Genomic DNA, 23,931 nt, shown 5'->3' with positions numbered 1-23,931 from the left:
TAGAACATGGTGATTCTAGAATATGGTCACCAGTTTTTACTTCAAAATTGCTGGGGCCCCGCTTCAGATCCAAAGAAAATGAGCCAGATCTGAATCTGGAACCTCCAAGAACTACTGTATTAAAGAATTTAGCATCAGTGGGAATAAAGTAGAAAATATAAATTAAGGCTAGATTTTTATTAAGCTTCCTCTGACCCCAATACTGATTGCCAAAGGCTCAGATCAGCAGTGTAATGACTCGGCTACCCAACTGATGGTCCAAATCATTTTACAGGCAATCTTTTACTAGGAGCAGCATTAGCAATTGCCCTCTAAGTATTATCTGCTTGCTTACACATTCAATGGCAATTAATTCTATAGCTTCACTATGCATCATTGAAAGAAGGATGTTTTTCCTGGATCGTTCCCAAGCTCTAGTGAAATTGATTAGCAGAAGCTTCAAGATTACCTATGCGCAATCATACCAATGAAAGAGAACAATGTTTTGCTGAAAGATGCATTAGGAAGTGACAGAAGAAAAGCCATAGACAAGAAGAGGAAAGTGCTCTGAGATTTTTCAGAAATGCAGATTGCTGCATGGTGATGTTTCACCCTTCTGAAAGGTGGCCTAAATAGACTTCCAAAAATGGAAAAGAAGGTGTGTGCAGGTGGGGGAACAGAATTACTTGCAGCAGTCTTCTATCAAAGATGCTAAAATCTTTTTTTTTTTGAAAGGGCCAGCTATTTTTCTCCACATTAATTGCTAATTCACACAGTGGATGCCAGTCTCACAACAGGGCAGTTGGCTAATTTAATTACTTAATCCTCCTCTCCTGTGATTTCTATCCAGACCCCCAAGGACAGCTAAATTTAATTGTTACAGTGGATATATCATGTTTCCAGGAACCTTGGTTAAATTCTAATTAACTAACAGCCTTCTGGGATTTTCCAGTTAATGGCCACACAACAAAAAAAGCCTTGCATCCTTCCTTCACCTCCTGCCCTCATGTAGAACCTGTAAAGCCAGGAAATGTTTGCACTCGCCACTAGTTCTTGTCCTAATGACCGACAAACCACCAAAGATTTCCTAGGCCAACTTCAGTGTAGGCAAGGCCTGAAATAAAAATCCCATCGCTGCCAAGCCTCTCCTTAAAAAGCTTCTCATGTGGTTGCCATATGGACACAATCATTTACAAAGTACTAAGTTACCCAAATGATACCTGTCATATCCTAAAGATTCTGCGGCCAGGATGTTTCCAACTATCTGTCTGTTGTGTCCTGAGCCTGTTGAGGAAACTCAGCAGGCCCAGAAAGGTTGCAAATGGTCCCGGGCATTGTAAAAGCTGCCCGGGACCAGACAGAGCAGCGCCAGCCTTGTGCGCATGCGCAAGGTGCGAAAATGCTGCGTTCCTATTGGTTAGCACTGACTGGGTTCCTGACCCTATAAAAGGCCTGTGTGCCTTTTGCTCTTTGCTTGGAGTTGGAGAAGGAGAATAAAGAGCTATTGTTTCCACCATGCGTCTTCGTCAATTGCTTGCGAACCGAAAACACAACACTGGCGACGAGGATGGGATCCTTTGCAAGCTTAAGAAATGAAGAAGGACTTACCCAGGAAGTCCTGACGAGGGAAGATGGCGTCTGCATCAGCGTCCCATTCCACCAGTACAGCATCACTGGGGGGTGAGCTCGGCTAAAAGACCTTTTCCCAAACATCAGTTTGCAGAGGAAGCAATTGGTGAAGGTCGTAAAGTTTACCATGTCGAAGATTGGCCGCTTGAATGATTTTGATGTCTCCCACCCAGAGAGATGGAATTCCTACGTAGCACGGGTGGAGAATTACTTCAGAGTAAATCAGATAAGAGAAGACGGCCTAAAGGCAGCAACTCTTTTGTGTGCCTGTGGACAAGAAGCTTTTGACATCGCAGAAAAGCTGGTGGCCCCTGCACCTCTCAAGTCAGTAACATATGCTGATCTGAAAAAGATGCTGAAGGAACACTTCCAGCCAAAGTTATCCGTCATTGCTTGGAGGCACGCATTCGAGCAGAGAGACCAGAGGCCGGGTGAATCTGCTGCGGACTTTATTGCTGCCTTAAGGCAAGCGGCCAGGCCTTGTGAGTTCAAGGATCTGGAAGAGAGGCTGCGAGATCGCTTCATTTGCGGCTTAAGGAGCAGAGACTTACAACAGAGGATTTTTGCAAAAAAAGATGTTTCCTTCCAAGATGCCTTACGAGAGGTGGCAGCTGAGGAAGCAGCAGGCAGGGCTGTGAAGGCCTTGCGGCTTGCCAGGAACCCTCCAGACACAGCAACTGTCCATCAAGAGGACGCTAGAGAAGGATCAGAAGCGGATCCTGAAGAGGAGGTGGACAGACTTCACCAGCCAGCTGAGAGGAGCCAGAAGGGATGGCCGGACAAGACCCCAGCAGCTCTTCAATGCTTCGGGTGCGGAGGACGCTACAAGTGAGCTGATTGCAGGTTCCGCTCCACCATTTGCCGGACATGTGGCAAGCAAGGCCACATCACATCCATCTGTTTGGGTCGCCAGAAGGTCCAACCTTGGGAAGAATTGCTTCAGAAAGGTACCAGGGTCCCCAGCCAACACAGGGTGGGTTTCTGCGCATCGCGCAGGAGCATTCTAAGAACAGGGACACACAAGCCCCTTAAGAAGAAACTTTCCATTAACGTAAGGTTGCAAGGGGTTCCCTTATTAATGGAGTTGGACACTGGGTCCGCTCTCTCAATTATTTCAATTAACACATTCAAAAGGATTTGTAGTAGTAGTGGCCTTCGAGTTAAACTCAGGCCATCAAATCTAATACAGATTTTCAGAATTCTATGGTGTGTGTTAAGGGGGAGGCCACCCTTAAGGTGCAGCATAAGGATTTTGAAGGTCTCCTAGATGTGGTGGTAGTTGGGGTGAACGTACAAGTCTTATTGGACTCGATTGGTTCGAGGCTCTGGGAATCCAGGTAACTGGGCTACACCATTTGCAAATGTTGAGCCTTGTAGAAGTCTGCAAGGAGTTTGCAGATGTGTTTAGTTCAGAGCTAGGATCCTATAAGGAGCCTCCCATTGCGCTACGGTTAGACCCAACTATCACACCCATCAGGGTTAAGCCTAGAAGGGTACATTTTGCCCTCAAAGGTAAAATAGATGCTGAGCTGGACAAATTGTTCCAGCAGGGCATCTTAGAACCTGTGGATTCTAGTCCATGGGAAACCCCCATAGTAACGCCTCTAAAGGCTAATGGGAAAATACTTATATGTGCAGATTACAAGTGTACACTGAATAAGGCGTTGCAACAGCACGCTTATCCAGTTCCTGTTGTAAGCCACATCCTGGCCTCCCTCAAGGGGGGGGCGCATCTTTGCGAAACTTGACTTGGCACAGGCCTATCAACAGTTACCTGTTGATGAGGCAGCTGCAGAGGCCCAGACTATTGTAACTCACAGGGGGGGGGGCCTTCAAGGTCAAGAGACTGCAATTTGGGGTAAATGTAGCCCCTGGCATATTCCAAAGTGTAATGGAGAGCACACTTCGAGGTATTCCTGGGGTCTGCCCCTATTTTGATGACGTTCTCATTGCTGGGGAGTCATCTCAAAATCTAGCAGAGAGATTAAGGGCTGTCTTGCTTCATTTTCGCAAAGCAGGCCTTAAGTTAAAGCAGGATAAATGTAAGATATGAGTCACTTCAAATGACTTCTTGGGTTTCAGGATTGATGCCCAAGGCATTCACCCTACTGAAGACAAACTGCAAGCTATTCAGCAGGCCCCAAGCCCCAAGTCCAAAAGTGAGCTGCAAGCCTTCTTGGGACTCTTGAATTTTTACCATGCATTTCTCCCACATAAGGCTGCTGTGGCAGAGCCATTACATAGGCTCTTAGACAAGCAGGCTCCATGGCAGTGGACTAAAGTCCATGACAGGAGTTTCAATGAGGTTAAGGCCTTGCTCACTTCCAATGCTGTTTTAGCGCATTTCAATGAGCAACTGTCTGTTTGCATCGCATGCAATGCATCTCCTTATGGAGTGGGAGCAGTACTTAGTCATCTGAAGGCTGATGGGACACAGGTCCCTGTGGCCTATTATTCAAGGACTCTGTCATCTGCAGAGTGGAATTATGCTCAGATTGACAGAGAAGCCTTGGCAATAGTGGCTGGCATTAAGAAATTCCATGATTTCTTATATGGCCGCCACTTCACAGTCTATACAGACCATAAGCCTCTGCTGGGGTTGTTCACAACCAACAAACAGACACCTCATATCATTTCTCCTCGTATGCTGAGATGGTCCATCTTCCTGTCAGCATATGACTACACTTTAGTTCACAAACCTGGAAAAGAGATGGGCCATGCAGATGGCCTAAGCAGATTACCTCTGAAACAGGTAGAGCCAGACCCTGCTCCTGCCATTAATATTCTTTCTATTCAAGAGTGCCTGAATCTCCCCTCAATGCAAGGGACGTGGCTGCAGAGACTGCCACTGATCACACACTTGCACACGTGCTGACATGGGTATTGTCAGGATGGCCTGACACGTGTCCAGATGCAACATTTCAAAGTTTCTGGCAAAGGAGAAACGCACTGTCTACCTTTAATGGGTGCCTATTATGGGGGAGTAGAGTAGTTATTCCTGCCTCACTGAGGTCTAGGGTCTTGTCCTCACTGCATGAGGGACATCCAGGAATTGCGCACATGAAAGCACTTGCGCACAGTCATCTTTGGTGGCCTGGGCTTGATAAAGCTATTGAAGCTCAGGTGCACGGGTGCCAAGTGTGCCAACAATCACGGCCTGAAATGCCTCAGGCCCCAGTACACAGGTGGGAGGAGACGCACACCCCTTGGTCACGGGTACATTTAGATTATGCTGGGCCCTTTCAGGGGCAATTCTTCCTTATCCTTGTGGATAGCCACTCCAAGTGGCTAGAGGTTGTACCTGTCTCTGCCACTACTACTGTCAGGACCATCCAGGTGTTAAGAGGAATTTTTGCTACCCATGGCCTTCCAGATGTGCTTGTATCTGACAATGGTCCTCAATTTACATCTTGTGAGTTCCAGGCTTTTCTTCAGGCCAACCTGATCTGGCATGCAACATCTGCTCCCTTTCATCCTTCCACTAACGGGCAAGCAGAGAGAATGGTGCACACCACCAAAGACGCACTCAAAAGACTAACATACGACAGCTGGCATCACAGGTTAGCAGATTTCCTTCTTGCACATTGCACCACACCATGCACTGCCACCGGGAAGAGCCCAGCTGAACTGTGCTGGGGTCGCTGCCCCATTACTAAGTTGGATAGACTGCACCCTGACCGGGTGGCTTCACAGGTGTCACAGCCGTGGGCACCTAGGAGACTTCAGGTGGGCAATCCGGTCTGGGCTAGGAACTATGGTCCTGGACACCTCTGGGTCCCTGCTGTCATCTGTAAGATCTCTGGACCTCTCTCATATGAAGTAACCTTGGGAGATGGCCACGTCCTGAGGCGTCACATCGATCAACTGCACTGGCGGTTGTCCCATGATGTTTCCACCCCTGCCTCCGCTCTCGGGGGGAGGGGGCCCAGGAGCCTGATCGCATTTCAGGTCAACATCTGGAGACCCTGCCTCATTGCTCCTGGGAGTTACCGCAGGACGCTAGGGATTTCCCAGGGGTGGAGCAAGGGCATCCTCATGGTTCAGCTATTGCGTCGAACAGGGAGTCATGCATATCAGCAAGAGCTCCAAATAGGAATTCACCTGAGGAGGGGTTTGCCATAGAGGCGGCTCCTGACTCTGGCACTTCAGCCACTGGAGACTGGAACTATTGGGGCACTCCTGCAACGCAGGTCATGTCCGAGACTGGTCGCAGGCTCGAGGGATTAAGTTCCCTGGAGCCATCCAGGGTAGTTGGGGAATCCTCAGCCAATTCAGAAGGTTGGGGAATTCCAGCTACTCTAAAGGAGCCTGGAAAGAGCTCTGGCAATTTCGCCAGTATGCCTCACCATGGGTCACCTGCAAAACATGTGCATAAAAGTCCTGGTCTAGTGAGCCTATCAGACGGGCCGGTAGGCCAGGCACCCTTAAGTACAAGTCCTAGTCTGCCTAGCTGAGCAGGTGAGCTGACAAGCCAGGCCTCCTCCCTAACCTTGCATAGGTCACAATGGGCTAAGGCCCCTCCTAAGCATCTAGGCAATTATGTGAGGTTCCTGTCAACACAAGGGACCTTACAAGTCTAGGTCATGGAGATGAACCTACATTGGGAAAATATATAGACACGCAAAGCCCACATTAGAGAGTGGTTGGTTAGCTAACCCTATTAGTTATAGAAGGGTGTTGTATGGAGTAGAGTATTATTTTCTTTTCTTTTATTATTATTGTAAAGAAAATTGGAATTGTGTGTGTTCTATCTAGGGGGGAGGGGTGTTGTGTCCTGGGCCTGTTGAGGAAACTCAGCAGGCCCAGAAAGGTTGCAAATGGTCCCGGGCATTGTAAAAGCTGCCCGGGACCTGACAGAGCGACGCCAGCCTTGCGTGCATGCGCAAGGTGCGAAAACGCTGCGTTCCTATTGGTTAGCACTGACTGGGTTCCTGACCCTATAAAAGGCCTGCATGCCTTTTGCTCTTTGCTTGGAGTTGGAGAAGGAGAATAAAGAGCTATTGTTTCCACCATGCGTCTTCGTCAATTGCTTGCGAACCGAAAACACAACACTGTCCATATCTCTATTTTTATGTTAAATAAGTGGGCACACTTCCAAACAAAATACTATGCTTGAGCTATCCACCATTATTATGTTTTAGGAAACATTATGGAGCATTTGGGGCTCAGAAGCATTTTTGGAAATAAGGAAAATATTGGAGACAAGGGTTTTTTTTTTTGCTTTGCAGAATACTTATTCTTTAAAATTATTATTTTTTTTAAAAAAATAAAAAGTCTCTAAAGACAAAGAAGATGATAGTCATGGTAGGAAATGTTTGTGAGCATAGTGTATCAGCCTCTACGTTGGGGATCCCAGACCTGTTTTAAATCTCAAATTATTTCCATTCCATGTAAAAAGAATTTTGCAAATCGTGTTACATTTTTTATTTAAAAACACAAATTCTTAGAACTATAAGATGTAACTGAAAATATATTTTTCTGCTCCCAGTCTAGCATTCTAGCCACTACACTGCACTATCTTACCAAATGTACCTATATGAATATCTAATACTGCCTTCTTTGTTTAATTAAACAGAACAAGTGCATCCTTGATTGAACTTTTAGTGTAAAAATTTTTCTCTGCATTTACATGTGAAATGTACTGTATTCAAGCACACACACAAACACACATTTGTTGTTGTTTTACCTTTTTTAGTTTCCCTTTTTCTCTTCTGTTTAATTAAATAAACAGAAACCATGAATTACTTTGATCTGTTGATTGTTAAGACCTATTTACATTCTGAAAATGATTCAGATGAAGTGTTTTGGACCTTGAAAACTCCCGAGAATCTCAACTGTTCATAACAATAGCCTGTCTTTTTCAGACTTCCATATGCAATAGAAAAACAATGCATCTACTTTAAAAGTCTTTAAAGACCTCAGTTAATGATCTGATTCATTAAAGCAGCAATATCTTCTTTTATTTTCCAAGCTCGCCAGCTGTAGCTGCTTTAATAAACAGCAAAATGCTGTGCTGGCATGAGATGTAAAGCAATTTTTCCAAACAACTTTTGAAATCTGTATAACTCTACTGTCCATATTTGTATTAATAAAAGAATATTATAGATCTGTGTCATTTGCTTCAAATAATACCAATAGCACTTAAACTTATACTGGTAGTCCTCAACTTACAATAGTTTGTTTAGTTACAACATTCAAAGTTACAACAGCACTGAAAAAGTGACTTATGACCGTTTTTCACACTTACGAGCGTCATGGCATCCCCATGGTCACATGCTCAAAATTCAGATGCTTGGCAACTGGTTCATATTTATAGCAGTTGCTGTGTCCAAGAGTCAAGTGACCTTCTAACAAGCAAAGTTAATAGAGGAAGCCAGATTCACTTAACAACTGTGTTACTAATTTAACAACTGCAGTGATTAATTTAGCAACTGTGGCAAGAAAGGTCATAAAATGGGGCAAGACTCACTTATTAACTGTCTCACTTAGGAATAGAAATTTTGGGCTCAATTATGGCTGCTGAACTGAGGTCTACCTATATACCTCTTTATAGTGCATTACTGCACTGTTATCTGGTTATCAAACAATAGTCCTTACCTCCTCATGGAGGATCTCTTGGCACTGGGAATAATTCACACGGGCTGCCCAGGTCCCATTTGCAAAACATTCTCTGTACACATTGTCTGAAAAACAAAAGCACAGTGGTGACTGAGTGGTGCAAATTGCATGAAACAAATGATGAAAGAGAATGTCTTATAAAATGAGATATTCTGACTAGGCAAGCAAAACAGTCGCTGGCATTCTTAACCGAATCAACTGGTCTATAGCAAATACTTTTTTGTAAGTTTTGGTTCAGACGTGGGTTTCTTTATATAACAACAACAGAAGACCTTATAAGTTTGCAGAACTGGATTGTCATTTGTTGTTTTAATAACATATTATTTAATACTACACATGTGATGTGCATGAACAGAAAAGGTTTTTTATTGTTGAGATTATAGGAAAAGTCTGGTCTTGGATTACTGCTGAATTATTTATATACTTTAAATGCAAATTCTTATTTGATATCTGCCATAGGCTTGAATGCTATCCCTAATTTAAGATATACAGTTAATTATGATATCTTACTTGATCCTCCTTAACAAACTTTGGAACACAGGAAAACATGGCTCAGGATCAATGGTCTTTTCAAAAGTGACAAGAATTCCCAAGCAAACAAAACTGGATTTAACAGAGTGAGTTAACAGAACGAATTAATTTGAATGAATCAAGAAAGGACTATTGGCTCCATTCTTGATTCTTGCTCACAGGTTTTCTTCTGACCTTTGAATGATCTCATAAAAGACGGAGTGCTTGTGTATACCAATCTTCTGAATTTGATACACTGCAAATACATTGATTTATAAATCCCATAATTCCTTTCTAGCATGAAAATCCAATAATAAAATGTGGCATAAAAGAGGCCACAAAGCTAATGAAGAAATCCCAGATTTTTCAGGATGTAGAAATTATATTTAATATGAATTTCTTGTGATACATAATCTTATTACATTCTTTGACAAAGTGACAAAATTAATGCATCAGCAAAATGCTGTGAATATAATTTACTTGGATTTCAGTAAGGCACTTGATAAAGTTGACCACAATCCACTAGTTAATAAAATAGAAAAATGTGGGTTAGACAACATCACCACATGCATCACCAGCATCACCAAATTTATTGCTGGCTGACCAATCACACTCAGCATGTAGTCCTTAATGGAACTAAATCTATATGGAGGGAAGTATGCAGTGGGGTACCTCAAGGTTCTGTCTTAGGCGCTGTACTCTTCAATATCTTCATCAATGATTTAGATGAGGGAATAGAAGGAGAACTCATCAAATTGCAGATGACACTCTAGAACAGGGGTGTCAAACTGCCGGCTCATGGGCCGGTTTCACCATTCCGGAGCCATGCCCACCCCATTGCCAGCAATGGCAAAAAAGCTCTGATATGTCGTGCGACATCACGTGACGTTGCGAGTTTGACATGCCTGCTCTAGAAGATAGATCCAAGATACAGAAGGATCTTGACAGACTTGAATACTGGGCCCTATCTAACAAAATGAAATTCAATGTAGAGAAAAGTAAGGTTTTACATTTAGGCAAGAAAAACCAAATGCACAAATATAGAATAGGTGTACCTGGCTCAACAGTAGTAACTGCGAGAAGGATCTTGGAGTCCTAGTGGACAAACTAGCAGTATGTTGCAGCTGCCAAAAAACCAAATGCAGTCCTAGGCTGCATTAATAAAGGAATAGAATCAAGATCATGTGAAGTGTTAATACCACTTTATAATGCCTTGGTAAGACCACACTTGGAATATTGCATCCAATTTTGGTTGCCACAATATAAAAAAGATGTTGAGACTCTAGAAAGAATACAGAGAAGAGCAACAAAGATGATTAGGGGACAGGAGGTTAAAACTTATGAAGAACGGTTGCAGGAATTGGGAATGTCTAGTTCAGGGGCAGGCAACCTTGGCTCTTTTATGACTCGTGGACTTCAACTCCCAGACTCAGGGATTCTGGGAGTTGAAGTCCACGAGTCATAAAAGAACCAAGGTTGCCTATCCCTGGTCTAGTTTAATGAAAAGGACTAGGCATAACATGATAGCAGTGTTCCAATATCTCGAGGGCTGCTACAAAAAGAGGGGGTCAACCTATTCTACAAAGCACCTGAAGACAGGACAAAAAGCAATGAATGGAAACTAATCAAGAAAAGAATCAATCTAAACTTAAGGGAAAATTAGAACAATTAATCAATGGAATGACTTGCCTCCAGAAATTGTGAATGCTCCAACACTGGAGATTGGGTATGGTATAGGGTTTCCTGCTTGAGCAGAGAGTTGGATTAGAAGACCTCCAAGTTCTTTTACAACTCTGTTATTCTGTTAGTAGTTTCTCCTGTAGGTTAAGCCCCAATAAAGGAGAATATTTGTAGCTCAGGGTTGAAGTGAGGGATTCTTTGTGCTCTCTGAATTTGCTTGCTTTGTTGCAGACATTTCATTACCCAAACTAGGTAACATCATCAGTGCTAGTAAGGAGTGCAGTTTGCTGTCAGTTTATATTCTAGTGGCTTGCCTGTCAGTGTTGGTGGGGGTGGTCTTAAGAGATTCTTTGGTTGGGCTGTTTGCTGTTGGCTTCATTGGCAGTTTCTTGATTGGGGTATTGTTTACTTGATTGCTGGTCTGATTGGAGTTAATCTATGCCGATCTGGGTGCTGATTGCTGATGGGGAGGTGTTTGACCCCTCATAGGTTAAGCTGAAAGGGAGGGGAAATAATGTCTTCTTTTTAGATGGTAGCACCTATCTGACCTCCACTGATCTTGAAAACAACTCAGCAGGATCAGACCAGATTAATATTTCAAAGGGACACCACAGGAAACAAGCCTAGGCAGTCACCTTGATTGAAAATCAGAAGCCTATCCCAGAAGAAAGAACTATCCAGCCACTTCCATGTTATAACAGTTACTTTTTCACCCCTCAGAATAAATTTTTGGCTCACTGCATTTTCTCAAGCACTTCAAAAACAATAATGGCAGAGATGGAAGGGTCGTGAAACGCTAAAGCCTCTATATATTGAGCTGCTTTGGGTGTGTGAGTGAGGAATGGGACAGGAGTGCTGCTGCTGCTGCTACTGTCCTTCCTTGAAGGGAGAAAACAAACACTTGATTTCCACCCACAATATAGCTTCATAATAAGAATAGATGCTGCTCCCCCACATTTCAATCCAAAGCTATCAGTCAGAATGTTAAGTGGGTATAAGCTACAGCCATTCCAGAAAAGACTTTTGAAAAGTGGCAAAAATACAGTAAAACATGTTACGTGAGAGAGGATGTGGAAGACAAATGTAGGAGGGATGGAGTGTTGGGAGGGGTGGATGTGGAGTGAAAAGAAAAGCACATGTCTGGAGAGGTCTGTGTAGAGGGCATAGCAAATGGCCTTGAAGGATGGGAAGAATACAAAGAACACTAAGGCAATGGTTAGATAAGAGGAACCTGAGCCAACTCAAGAAAGTAACTTGAGAAAACATCTCGGATTGTCCCCTCCCTCATTCACACAGAGATAAAGGGAGAGGAAAACACTCAAGATTGGCAAGATTCTCTTACTATAGTTGTTACAATAAAAGTAGTCTTGACTTACATGGAATTGGTTTCTTAATCTGGTCTGCCTTGTAGGACTGACAGCTTGCAACCAATATAGAGTAGACACAGCCAGGGCTCAAAGAAAAAGCACAATAGTAAATATACTTCCCCTAATCCTCAGCAAATTGAGTCCCCAATGATCACATGGGAAGTGGGCCAATTCTCCTAGCTAAATTCTGCCCAAACAGCCATTGGAAAGAAGGAGATCACTTTGTTTGCTGGAAATCCATACCTCCCCAGTCCAAAATCAGAACATGAGGGCTAAAGGCTGTTTTTCAGTGTCAACAGGAGGGCATGTGCACCTTTGTAGTGATTCCTCCTCCTAATCACTCTCTAGTTTCAAGGTTCTGCCTAAATAGGGAACATAAGCAAAATCCTCCTAATCTTTGATCTTCCTAAACCAGTGGTTCTCAACCTTTTTAATGCCGCGACCCCAACCGGTCGTAAGTCGAGGACTAAACCGGTCGTAAGTCGAGGACTAAACCAGTCGTAAGTCGGGGACTAAGCCGGTCGTAAGTCGAGGACTAAACCGGTCGTAAGTTGAGGACTACCCAACCGGTCGTAAGTCGAGGACTTTCCCTGCCTGGGAGTGCCACGCGTGCGTGGTTCCGCCCCCTGCGCCGGCCGAGGCGTAGCTGGCAAGCGGCAGAGATGGAGCAGGCCGACCACCAGCTGGCCCAGCCCAAGGGAGGTAAGGCACCCGCCGGAAAAGAGGAAAAAAATGGCGGACAAAAAAAATGGCGGACAGCCTTGCTTGGCAACCCCCGTGAAATGGTCGATCGACCCCAAATGGGGTCCCGACCTACAGGTTGAGGACCACTGTCCTAAACTGAGCAGCAAAGTCTGATTGGATTTCTATTGTGTTCATTTATATTTATGTAGAATGTTATGCTGTACTTTAAACAGACCCTCAAAGTAAGTGGGGGCATTGGAGATCTATCAAGAATACATAATGCAGTTTTTTTAATGCACATTTAAATACTCAGAACATATTTTGATTAATCCTCAAAATGAGATGCAGAGAGATAAAGGCCCTCCATGCTTCAGTTTGCAGGGATTGATACTTGGTTCAAGCTAGGTTTGCCTTTAGTATTATTAGGCTAAAGGAGGTTATTCCACTATCACTATCCCTTCTCTTCCAAGTGATGTCAGCGTTGCTAAAGTTATTTGTTCTATAGTGGACAATTTTGTTTAGTTTCATTTTAAAGGGAGAATCTTCCTTGTATATGTGTATTTTCCCCTTAAAATACTAGAAACCTTTGTATACATCTGAACTGGCTGGTCTATCCTTCTTGTTTCTCGTGGACCCTGTTTCAGTTTTATTAAAGTGGGGATTCATCACCAAAACAATGACTGTAATAAATGTGACTTCTCCTCAGACCCAAAACAATAATTGCAGAAGTGTCCTATGAACAGATCTGTCTGCAAGGATTTCCCTTAATGTTTGTTCTTATGATATTTGAATTCCAGTACTATACTGCTGGTGGGATAATGCTGGAGAAAAAATTGAAAACATTTTGTAAAAATAGCATTTATTTTTGGCTCCCAAGAGTTCCAGAAAACCTTCCCTGTAAGTAACATGATGACATAATAAAGAGCCTGCAATCTTCATAACTTTTTGTTAAATCAAAATCAAATTATACATGCATCATCTAATTCATCCTTACCTACCTCTACTCTACCATTGCCCAACTCACAAAAGCAACCATTTTAGATTACCATGCTTCCGTGACTTTAAATTTTAAACGATCAAGTCTAATCCATCTATAGTCTTTTGAGTAGGGTGAATTATAAAATAAAGAAAATGCATGGCATTCTTTTCTTTTTTCAAAATTCAGGCATCCAGAGATAAAAATGTAAGCTACTTCCAAGCCAATGAACACCTGCCAGTTCTCTGCCTTGCTGCAATAATCTGAGCTAGAAATTTTGCAAAGATTTCTTTCTGTTCCACAGCCTCAAAATTTAGGATTTTCTTAGTATCATGCAACACAATCATATGCAAGAAACTGTACTGAAAAAAAGTATGCTCCCATTAAAAGAGCATCTTTGCCCTTCACTACTGAGAATTCATAGCTCTGGCAAGGTTGCAATTCTTATTGACCAGCTGAGAATTGATAAACCAGAAAGTCAGTGTAGTCTACCTGAAGGGAAGGCACTGATAGCAGAATCACTATGTTCAATTCTATGTTATATAAGCCTTTTTGAACTGCAGGTATAATCTTCATTCTTCCCAGATCTAGCTTTTTATGAAGGCACTGGGACTGTATGCGTATTGAATAGGAAAGAAGGGTAGCTAAACCCACCATGAAAACTCTAGGGTGATGCTAATGCTTATATGATAATAATTGCTTTGTAAAAATTCAACCAAACCTAATTCCACCTCAGAAGAAGGTTTTTAACACAGAAAAAAAGGAGGAGGTAAAAGTCATCACCTTTTTCTAAGTTATCGTATTTTAGTTTGTTCCCTTCTCTCCATAAACACAGATATTAGTGACATTCTGCATGCAAGCAAATGCTCTGAATTTTGCTGTAAGATGGAAAATCATTGTGGAGAACAAAGTGGAAAAGTAATGGACGAACAAGGATTAAGCCCTCTTCCTTCGCCACTTCTCCAGAATGAATTTTTAAAAAGGTCATTCAGGCTAAAATTACAAGTATTCTCCCATAGCACGTAATTTAATTTAAGAAACAAATAAACATGGAAAGTGAAATGTGCCAGTGCCAGTGAAATGACACAGGGAAAATAACCTTTGACATTAGATGAAGCTGGTGCTTTATTTGTAAAAAAAAAAAAAAAAAAAAAAAAAGGTGCCAGAACTCACACACGTCATACAACCCGCCTTGCCTACCCTACAAGGTCCCACCCAAAAAAGGTGCCGGAATTCCGTTCTGGGCGTTCTATGAGAAAAAAATCCCTGGATGAAGCCTTTATTAGCAATCCTCTTAAAAAATATTGTATCAAAATTACAGCTAATTTGATGTCATTAGATAAAATCTTGTATCAGAGAATTCAGGAAGAACATTTCAAAGTTTCAAAACTTCACTCCCTGGCTGAATGTAATTCATTATTAGGACAAATTTGGGATCTTTACAAATGACAACAAAAGATTCAGGTATAAAATTGAGACCTTCTTTACTGTTTATCTTTTCAGCATTGAGCAAAGGAACAGAAGCGTAGCATTTTTTTCCTGTTCATTATTAGTGACATAAAAAATACTTAAAGAAATTGAAGTTGACATGGGATTCATGAGCATGAAAGTTTATGCCACAATAAATAACCTCACAACCTTGTTAAAACAACAGATTAATATAGTTTGAAGTTGTTAAATTCTTACTTTGGAAAGCACTTGATTTTTATAAGCACTCAATTTTTAAATCTAAACCTAAATTTAAATCTAGTTCATAAAAAAGGATTTTTTTTAGCTAAATCCATGTTATAAGTGATACTTAGTTCAAAAAGTTGAAGCTTTGCTGAATTCAACAGTGTTTAGAGAATGAGAGAATTCCATTCTTTTTCACTAGTGTTCAAACATGATTTCCTATCATGAGAACAAATTTTCTGACTACCTCTCCCATCCCAGATCTGGTAGGCTCTGTATAATTTCTAACCTATCCTGAATTTCAGAAATAAATATTTTCCAATATGTACATATGAAGCAATGGTTTATTCATAAATATAGAAAAATCAGTTAAAGGTATGTCCAAATTCAAGCTGTGCTATGGTTATCCAACTCAGAATCTCTTGGAACAGTTGGTGGAGCTGAATATAGATTCAAAGCTTTACTTGCAGCTCCAAGTACAGTGAACAGAAGGCAAAAACTCCTAAATATCTAGCTGTGTATCAAGTATGTTTAATCTAGAAGCTTCATGCTACCTGCCAATCACAGGGTCCGTTGTCAAGGCATGTCAAAAGCATCCCTAGTTTATGCAAACTGTTGATTTCATTCCTTAATGCAAGTACACAAATTGACATTTCTGTGCTTCCCGATATTCTGGTTCCATCCTTCATTAACATTTGCTTAAGTCTTTGCTTCAATGTGTCCAAGGGAAGAACCAATCTTCCTGCCTTATGCTCCTATTTAACCCATCTGCTGGCTTACTTGAGGTATTATATCGCACTCCAGAGAAATATTCAGGGCAGGGATGCGCTACCAGCTGTCCTGCAAGGCTGCGTGGCCAACATGTCCCAATTAGATCCACTAAGGCATTGCACTGAGGGCCTGCAGGGAAGGAAGAAGAGAATAAATAGAAAAAATAGAAAAATATTGACATCACATATTATATACTTTTTTAGAAGATTGGGACAATTTAGTATAATCCTGCAGAAATGGGATAAGGGAGGCATAACACAAATGGTTTGGTATGCACATTCCATTCTTTTTCAGAAGCATCTATATCTTTGGTCACATGACTCTTGCTGAAACCAAATGAGGTTATCTTATGATTTATATGGCAGTATGCAGTACACCAAAATGCTTCCTGTGGACAAATATTTGTGGTTTATTGAGTTTCCTTGTTGATATCAGATTGACTGGCATACTTGGAAGAAAAGGTCCTTTAGATTAAGCTCCTGGTTAAATTAACTGGCAGTATCGTTGTTGTCTTTCTCAATATATGTGATCTGATTCTCCTGCTAGACATATTGGAAATTATTTGCCTGGAAGGCATCTGTTCTGTAGAGCATTTGCAAAATATTCTGATTGCTGCAAATGGAGAAGAAGAATGATAGCTAAAATCTATGCCAATTTTTTTTATCAACCTTGGCTATTTTAAGAGGTATGGACTTCAACTCCCAGAATTCCTCCCACCTCTTTTTCTCTGAAAAAGAAAGAATGTTAATTAACTTATGGACCCTGGTATTAAATGAATTATTTCAGAAGACTTTTGGAATTAGCTCTTGCAAAAGATGTGAAACCAGGATGAAATCAACAAAAAAATTCTCTAGCATGGCCTAGAATTGACCTGAACATATACCCACTTGCATGCACACACACAGAAATATGCATAATCAGAAAAAAATGTGTCTTTTAACCTCACCACTCATTCATCCATAATAGAAAGCAGAATATTACTACTATTACTACTGCTAGTACTACTACATGCTGCCTCTGCAAAGAAACTAAAGAAACAGAAGTTGCAAGAAGATTGCACAGACTGACTATAAACAATAGCATGACAAAGTAGCAACATCTGCAAGAAATGCCATTTGTCTTCAAGTAAGAATCAGTTTGTAAGTGACTAGTTGTAAGTTGAGGATTATTTGTATATTAAACACAAATTTCAATAAAAGAGAAAATATGTAGCCCAGAATTCAACTATTCTTGGTGCTCTTTGAACTTGGCTGTATGCTTGCAGTTGATTCATTAGCTGACTAGGAAACATCATCAGTCCTAGTGAATATGGGCTTGTTCTCCAGTGAATGTGGGGTTTGCTCCCTGCACCATATTGGCAGAGCAAGTTATTTTATATAAACTAAGAAGCAAACCTCATAATCATTAGCAATGATGACGTTATCTAATGAATTATCTAGAACAGTGATGGCAAACCTTTTAGAGACCTAGTGCCCAAACTGCAACCCAAAACCCACTTATGCATCGTTGGGTGCCGGGTGGGTGTGGCCAATTGGGGGGTGTAGCCCATTGGGTGGGCCTGGCTGCGATGGTAACGGCAGACTGGGTGAGACTAAAAAGTTCAATCAATCAATTTCAACTTTGCAAGATCTTTTTTTTCCCCGCGAGAAGTTGAAATTGACTGATTGATTGAACCTTTTTTTTTTTTGCACAAGGTAGCGGAGGCCTAAAGCAAAAAGGTTTTATAAAACGCAGTTGAAGGCCTAGGACTGGGGTGACAGCGCATGTGCCCACAGAGAGGGCTCTGAGTGCCGCCTCTGGCACCCGTGCCATAGGTTCGCCACCACTGATCTAGAAGCAAATAACCAGGGTTAGAGAGCACCAAGACTCCATAGTAAACACAAATTGAATGAATTCAGTAGATCTAGAGTCTATTAGCTTTATCTGAGATCCAAAGTGGACTAAGATACACCTATTTCAAGAAAGCCTGAACTAAAATCCTCTGCAATGCATATCATGCATATTAAGCCAAGGTCAACCCAAGACATTTTGTGAGTTTTACGAACCATTTAAGCCAATGTTAAGTTGACAGTGCAGGCTGGCTAGATAGATGTTTCATTCCATCCTTTCCTGTCCCTGTTTCATCTTTCAATATTTGGTAATAGAGGACACCCATTCCCCAAAGAAGAAAAGAAGAAAATTTGATGAAGCAAGTGACTTCATTACCGCAGCTAAATTTATTAAAGAGTGTGTTGGCATATGCCATATGCAAAATATTCAATGACTCTTTTGGCCCAATCCTTGATATTCAGATACTATCAGTCCCTGCAAAAGTCATGGATCTGTTTCTTGTAAGACCTGCCATGTAGATCATGCATATAAAGTCAACTGGCATTAGAATGTGCAAGTTTCTTGGAAGGAATACCAAATGGAAATGATATGCATATATATAAAAAGAGGGGATTTTTTTTTACATTGTTTAAAGCCTTTAGGTTTTTTTTATAAATAATTTAAGGCAGTGAATATAACTAACATTCTTTCCTCCTATTTTCCCCACACTGTGTGATGTGAATTGGGCTGAGACAATGACTGGCCCAAAATCACCCATCCAGCTTACATACTTAAAATGGAACTAGAACAAATAGTCTCATGATTTCTAACCAGTTGCCTTAACAACTGGATCAAACTAGTTCTAATTTGTATTTGTATAATTATATTTTACAAATGCACACCTTTCGGTGAATATTTAAAGCTGCCTCATATTGAGATTATAATCTAGTTTGCTACTACTTCCATTAGTCTAGGTGAGGTCTCTTCCAGTTCTCTTACTATAGATTCATTTTTAAATCAGAGATGCTAGAAACTGAGTGTGTAAAGGATGTGCTTCACTGGAGAGTCACATTCTCATCCTTACAGGCAAAAGCAATCATGTCCCTTGTTCCCTCATCCCAAAACATTGTCCATTAGCCAAATTATTGCTATTCAAATCTTGATGCTCAACTTCTTTAAAGTAAAAATTACCTTTGATTCTCTCCATGGGAGAAGCATATTTGATTTATTTGAAATAACTTATTGCCCATAATCCCTCATAAAACCATCGTTCTATACATTAATGAACAAATGCAAAGCAATTAAATATATTTTTGCATAATGCAATGGCCAAATATGTACACAAATAGGGACATAAATTCAAAATTCAATTCATAGTTCAAAGCTATTTCTATTTCTGATTTTATACATATTTAATTAATTCAGTTGTGATTCTCCTTGATTTTGGGCAATAAATTATTTTTGAGATATATTATTTATAGGGGAGAAAAATTATTATGTGATAACATATTTCCTTTTCATTATCATACTACCATGTTTTCTTCCTTTTCAGAGAGATGGAAAATCCAGTTTCTTCTGTCCCTGAGTTGCTTAGAGGTTCAGTTCTTTGCATTTCCAGTTAAAAGAAGCTGCTAACAAGTGAAAAACCTTTGGGTGTAGTTCTGCCAGTCAGAGGTTACAGTAGAGTAAGTGGACAAACTTCCTGACTTACATGAAGCAGCCCCTTTATGAACATCAGACTCTTTATTTTATTTATTTACAATAAAACTAAAATTTTAAATGGAAAGAAGGAAAGAACGCAGGGAGGAAAGGGCAACAAAAAATGAGTAATTAAAAGACTTCCGGTTCCGGATTGCGGTGCCTCTAGCTGTAGGAAGAGACTCGTCTCCTCGTCGGCTAGTTTCCCTCCGCCGGTAGACCCTTATGCGGGCCGAAAGTCGCCCTGGAGGGTGCGACTACCATTGAGGAGGTTGTGCTCAGCTGCGGAGGAGTGGCAGCTCCTCCAGCTGTCCGAGCTAACTCTGAGGGCTGACGGAGAAGAAGATAGGCCAGTAAAATGGCCGATCAGCCAGCCACACCAACCGCAAGTCAAAAGAACAAATAAGCATGAAGAACCACCATGGTGAATCCGGGTGAGACCTTTCCTTCTCTTGCTATCCTGACTTTTCCTGTAAAGAGTTCCTGACTATTTCCCTTTTCTAAGAAAGCGGCGGCTGCCTATACAGGAAAAAGAGCTAAAAAGAAAAAGATTAATATATTTTTTTATGGTTGTTTTTTCTAATATTGGACTTTGGGGGGCGGATTTTAGGGGAAAAGAAGAAAAAAGGGACATTGTTACTTTGTTTTTTCAATTTGATAATGCTGGAGATAACTCTCTTGTTAACTTTTTTAAAAAAGAGAGAAAACTTTTTTAAAAAAGAGAGAAAACTTTTTTTTTCTCTTTAACTTTATTAATTTGGAAAAAAGACTTTATAGTCCACTGAGGACATCTGGTGGCGAAAAGCGAAATTGTAACTATACTTCTCCCTGTTATTTGAAGAGGGATTGGATTTTCATATGATAATAAAAGAGAAAACATAACTTGACAGCTGGGTGGTGAAGCTGGCTATTAGACCTTTGGAGGCGGACATTTGTGGATCTTTTTCAAATACAGTCTCTAATAAAGGAATAGGCTAGTCTACCACCAAAATGGATGAAAGTTATCCACATCTTGACTATGATTTAATACTGAAAAACATATTAGAACGTACAGAAGATTTCAAAACTTATTGAAAACCTAAAGATGCTACCTTGGAACCTCACATCGACCCTCCAATAATGAATCAAGTTATGGAACATGGAATAATAGAAGATGAACAGAGTAATCCTGAACAGGCCTCTACACATCAAGACATACAATTCAAAGAGACAGAGACACTATGCTTACAACCCAATTGTGAATCTACACTGGGAGAAAATGTGGAAACCACTGAGCCAACTAATTCTACACAACGTTACCTACAACTGATGGATAACTTTGATGACCAAGAAGTAACTGTAGTTGACTCAGTTCAATTACCAAAAATAACAAAGATTGATATTCAGACACAACCTTCTGGAAAATACAATAAAGCGGATAATTTACTTATAACCATAACATTGAGTAAAAGTCAATATAATACTCAGACGATATTGGCAGAAAGGGAAGGAAAATTTGTTCAGTTTGAATTGGTTAGAAAATTTGGTAATCAAATCTTGAGGTTTGATAACCGAAAAGCTTTAATATGGGAACCAACTTGGCATAGAAAGAAAGCTAGAGTCAGGTTTAAACATGACATAAAATGTTACTTGATGGGTTAAAAAGGCTTTAGAGATTTTGTCAGATTTAATAACAAATGAAAGATGTGAATTTACTGTTATTATGGTTGATAATTATTTGAGGGAGTAAACCTTTTCAGGGGGTAAAAAGACTTTGTAAATGTAGATTGATGAAATGATAGAATATATTTTTAAAAATAGAAATGTATTTTTTGGACTTACATTATTATTTTAAATATGATAATTATGTTGTAATTGATAGAGTTTGTTTGATTTAATTATGAATGAAGGATGGGAATTTCCTGATATTATAGTTGATAAGTATTTGAAGGTGTAAACTTTATCAAGGGCTTAAAAAGATTTTCTATAGATGTAGATCGATGAAATGATAGAATATATTTTTAAAAATAGAACGGTAACTGTTGGACTTATATTATTATTTTAAATATGATACCTATGTTGTAATAGAGAGAGAGGAAGAGCTATTTGTGATAGGGAAAAAATCAGTGAATGATCTATTATTAAGGATACCTGAAATCCCAACTATATGTTTACTAAAACGTAATTGGAGTATGACAACTGTAATTAGTAAAGCTTAAAAACAGGATATAGATTATTATAATCGCATGTGATTGATGATTTTTGTTTGATTGAACTTTACCTAAAACTGTATTAATTTTAATAAGCAATATTACATTTAGGAAACATAGAGGAAATTTTTGATAATTAATTTGAGCTATATTTATATGATTTTGTCTTTGAATGATCTGACACCTTGATCACCACTTTGTGTCCTAAGCTGGAAAAAAATGGAAAAAACCAATAAAACTTTTTATTAAAAAAATGGGTAATTAAAAGATAATATCATTATCTGAACCTCTGATAAAATTTTCTGAATGGAGCATCATTATATATTAGGTATCATCTGCAAACACTCTACATGTGCAGATGTGGTTTAAATTGTAATGTACCCTACCAGTTCACATAAATCATACACGGCTCATATGGATGACAGAAAAAAGCTCAGATTGTCTCATCCTGTGGATAAATGACAGAGACAGAGTGCAGGTGGTGACATCTATGTGGCTGGCTTGTCGTTTTTTCTTTTAAAAAAAATGAAATTGGGACTTCTGCATATCAATATATATGCACAGCTTTTGAGTAATACTTCTCCTGTTCTATACAAAGGGCCATGATTTCATAAGAGGGGAGAAAACTTTCTCCTAGATTACTAGTTCTATGTTGATTTAAGAATAAAAAAAGAGCAATTTGCAGGCTGAGAAAAAAATACTTTCTTTCTATCCACCACCCTCTAATTTACAAGAATGTCCTTGTGATATGATCACTGTGCATTTCTGGTGTCTGGAGACAGACAGATTAAAATACTTCCTTCAGTAGCTAATTGGCCACTTAATCAACTACAACTGACCAACAACTGACAGTGTAGAAGACTGGAGGACATGCCTCTTTGTTTTGCATGAAAGAAATCCATACTCATTTACAAAGTATATCTAAATAAAGCAAATAAAACATTGTCCCTCCTTCCTTCTTTCATTCTTTCCTTCCCAAATGCAGTTATTCACTCTTAATCAATTTATTCTCATTGTTTTGTTAAGAATATTGAGGTAACAGGTGAGATTTATTCCATTTCAGTGCAATTCCCAATACAACACAGATTCCCACTTAGATTGAAGGGAAGCAGGCCAAAGTATCACTATAGTGAAATATAATGAAATAGTATAGTAGATGCCAAGGGACTAAGGGACTGGTAGGATTTTATGTCGCATTAAAATCTGCAAATTATAGTACCTTCCTTCAGCACTTATATTGGTGTTATCGGTGGATGAGCAGCACTGGGCACTAGGTTAATAACTCTTTTTTCTAACTAGTATCCATAGAAGAAGGCCACTCATTCTCTACAATCAGCATGCCCCAATCTGGAGAATTAGAATTCCTTATTTACCCAATAGGGTTGTTTAAAGAATTATATAATCTCTGGGAATTCCAATAAAGCTTCACCCAATTCAATAACAATAGAATAATGCACTAACTGGAATTTCAACTAGTATGATTTTTTTGGTAAATGTTCTACAATATGCATTTTGTGGGCCAGGAGCTGCATTAAATCATATTGAGAAATGCATTATTTTGAGATAAAATACATTTAGAAATATTACTTTAAATAGTATTTAGATGTATATTTTGAAGGCATTCTGTTTAAAATACATAGGAGGGAATGAATTTATGAGTAAAACAAGTAGTATGGATCGAAAAATATTTGTCTTTCATTATATCAGGCATTCCTTATTTTTGTTTATTGATTTCATGTTATTTTATATTGTGTAAAAAATATTCAAGAGACTATATTTATACCTGTGTGTGGCTGTGTCCAGATAGTTCACTATTTGGCTAGGTTGCCTAAAATGGCACTATAAATCATGCTTGGAACATATTTTGCTTTGTCATTTTCAGAATTTACTTGACACAAATGAATGTTGCTAATAATACGGAGAAATAAATAGAAGCTAATAAAGACTTTGAATAAAAATTGCTAGAGAAATAGCTACCAATATATTACAAAAACCTTATTAATGACAATAGCTCTAGCTAAGATGTATTTTTATTTCCCAATGTACTCTGTATTCAATCAAATATTATTTTTTATAATATTTTATTAATTTTCCAATTTTCCATTTAAGTATTTAAAAAGCAACATGGTGGCTGGGTTAATCAATAGTTCGATTTTGAGGATTGCACTTTTGAGAGTTTGGAAAAAGTATTCATATAAGTTAAATTTTAAAATCCCAATGTGGGCTATTCCGGAACATGCAATACAAGGAATAGTAAGGGGAGTAAAATTACAAGGTATTGTTTATAAAGATTTACTTATGTTAAGAAGACAGGACTGGCAGATTAAATCATTGGAAGAGTTAAAACAGG

The 23,931-nt window shown here is 39.6% G+C and overlaps 1 protein-coding gene across 1 annotated transcript in view; it reads right to left on the bottom strand.

Annotated features, from left to right (window-relative positions):
- LOC107303101 (corticotropin-releasing factor receptor 1) overlaps nucleotides 1-23,931 on the bottom strand; it is a 79,999-nt gene that overhangs the window by 26,389 nt on the left and 29,679 nt on the right. Inside the window, exons 3-4 of the mRNA XM_015832296.2 lie at nucleotides 15,895-16,014; nucleotides 8,206-8,291 (exon numbers count right to left, since the gene is read on the bottom strand). Of these exons, the coding sequence (XP_015687782.2) occupies nucleotides 8,206-8,291; nucleotides 15,895-16,014 (206 nt within the window). The remainder of the gene's footprint in view (nucleotides 1-8,205; nucleotides 8,292-15,894; nucleotides 16,015-23,931) is intronic.

This window comes from Protobothrops mucrosquamatus, unplaced genomic scaffold, assembly GCF_001527695.2.
Source record: "Protobothrops mucrosquamatus isolate PMUCROS unplaced genomic scaffold, P.Mucros_1.0 scaffold1, whole genome shotgun sequence".
In the NCBI taxonomy this organism is placed as follows: Eukaryota; Metazoa; Chordata; class Lepidosauria; order Squamata; family Viperidae; genus Protobothrops; species Protobothrops mucrosquamatus.
Note: the sequence above shows the minus strand (reverse complement) of the source record. Positions and strands in the feature narration are given on the sequence as shown.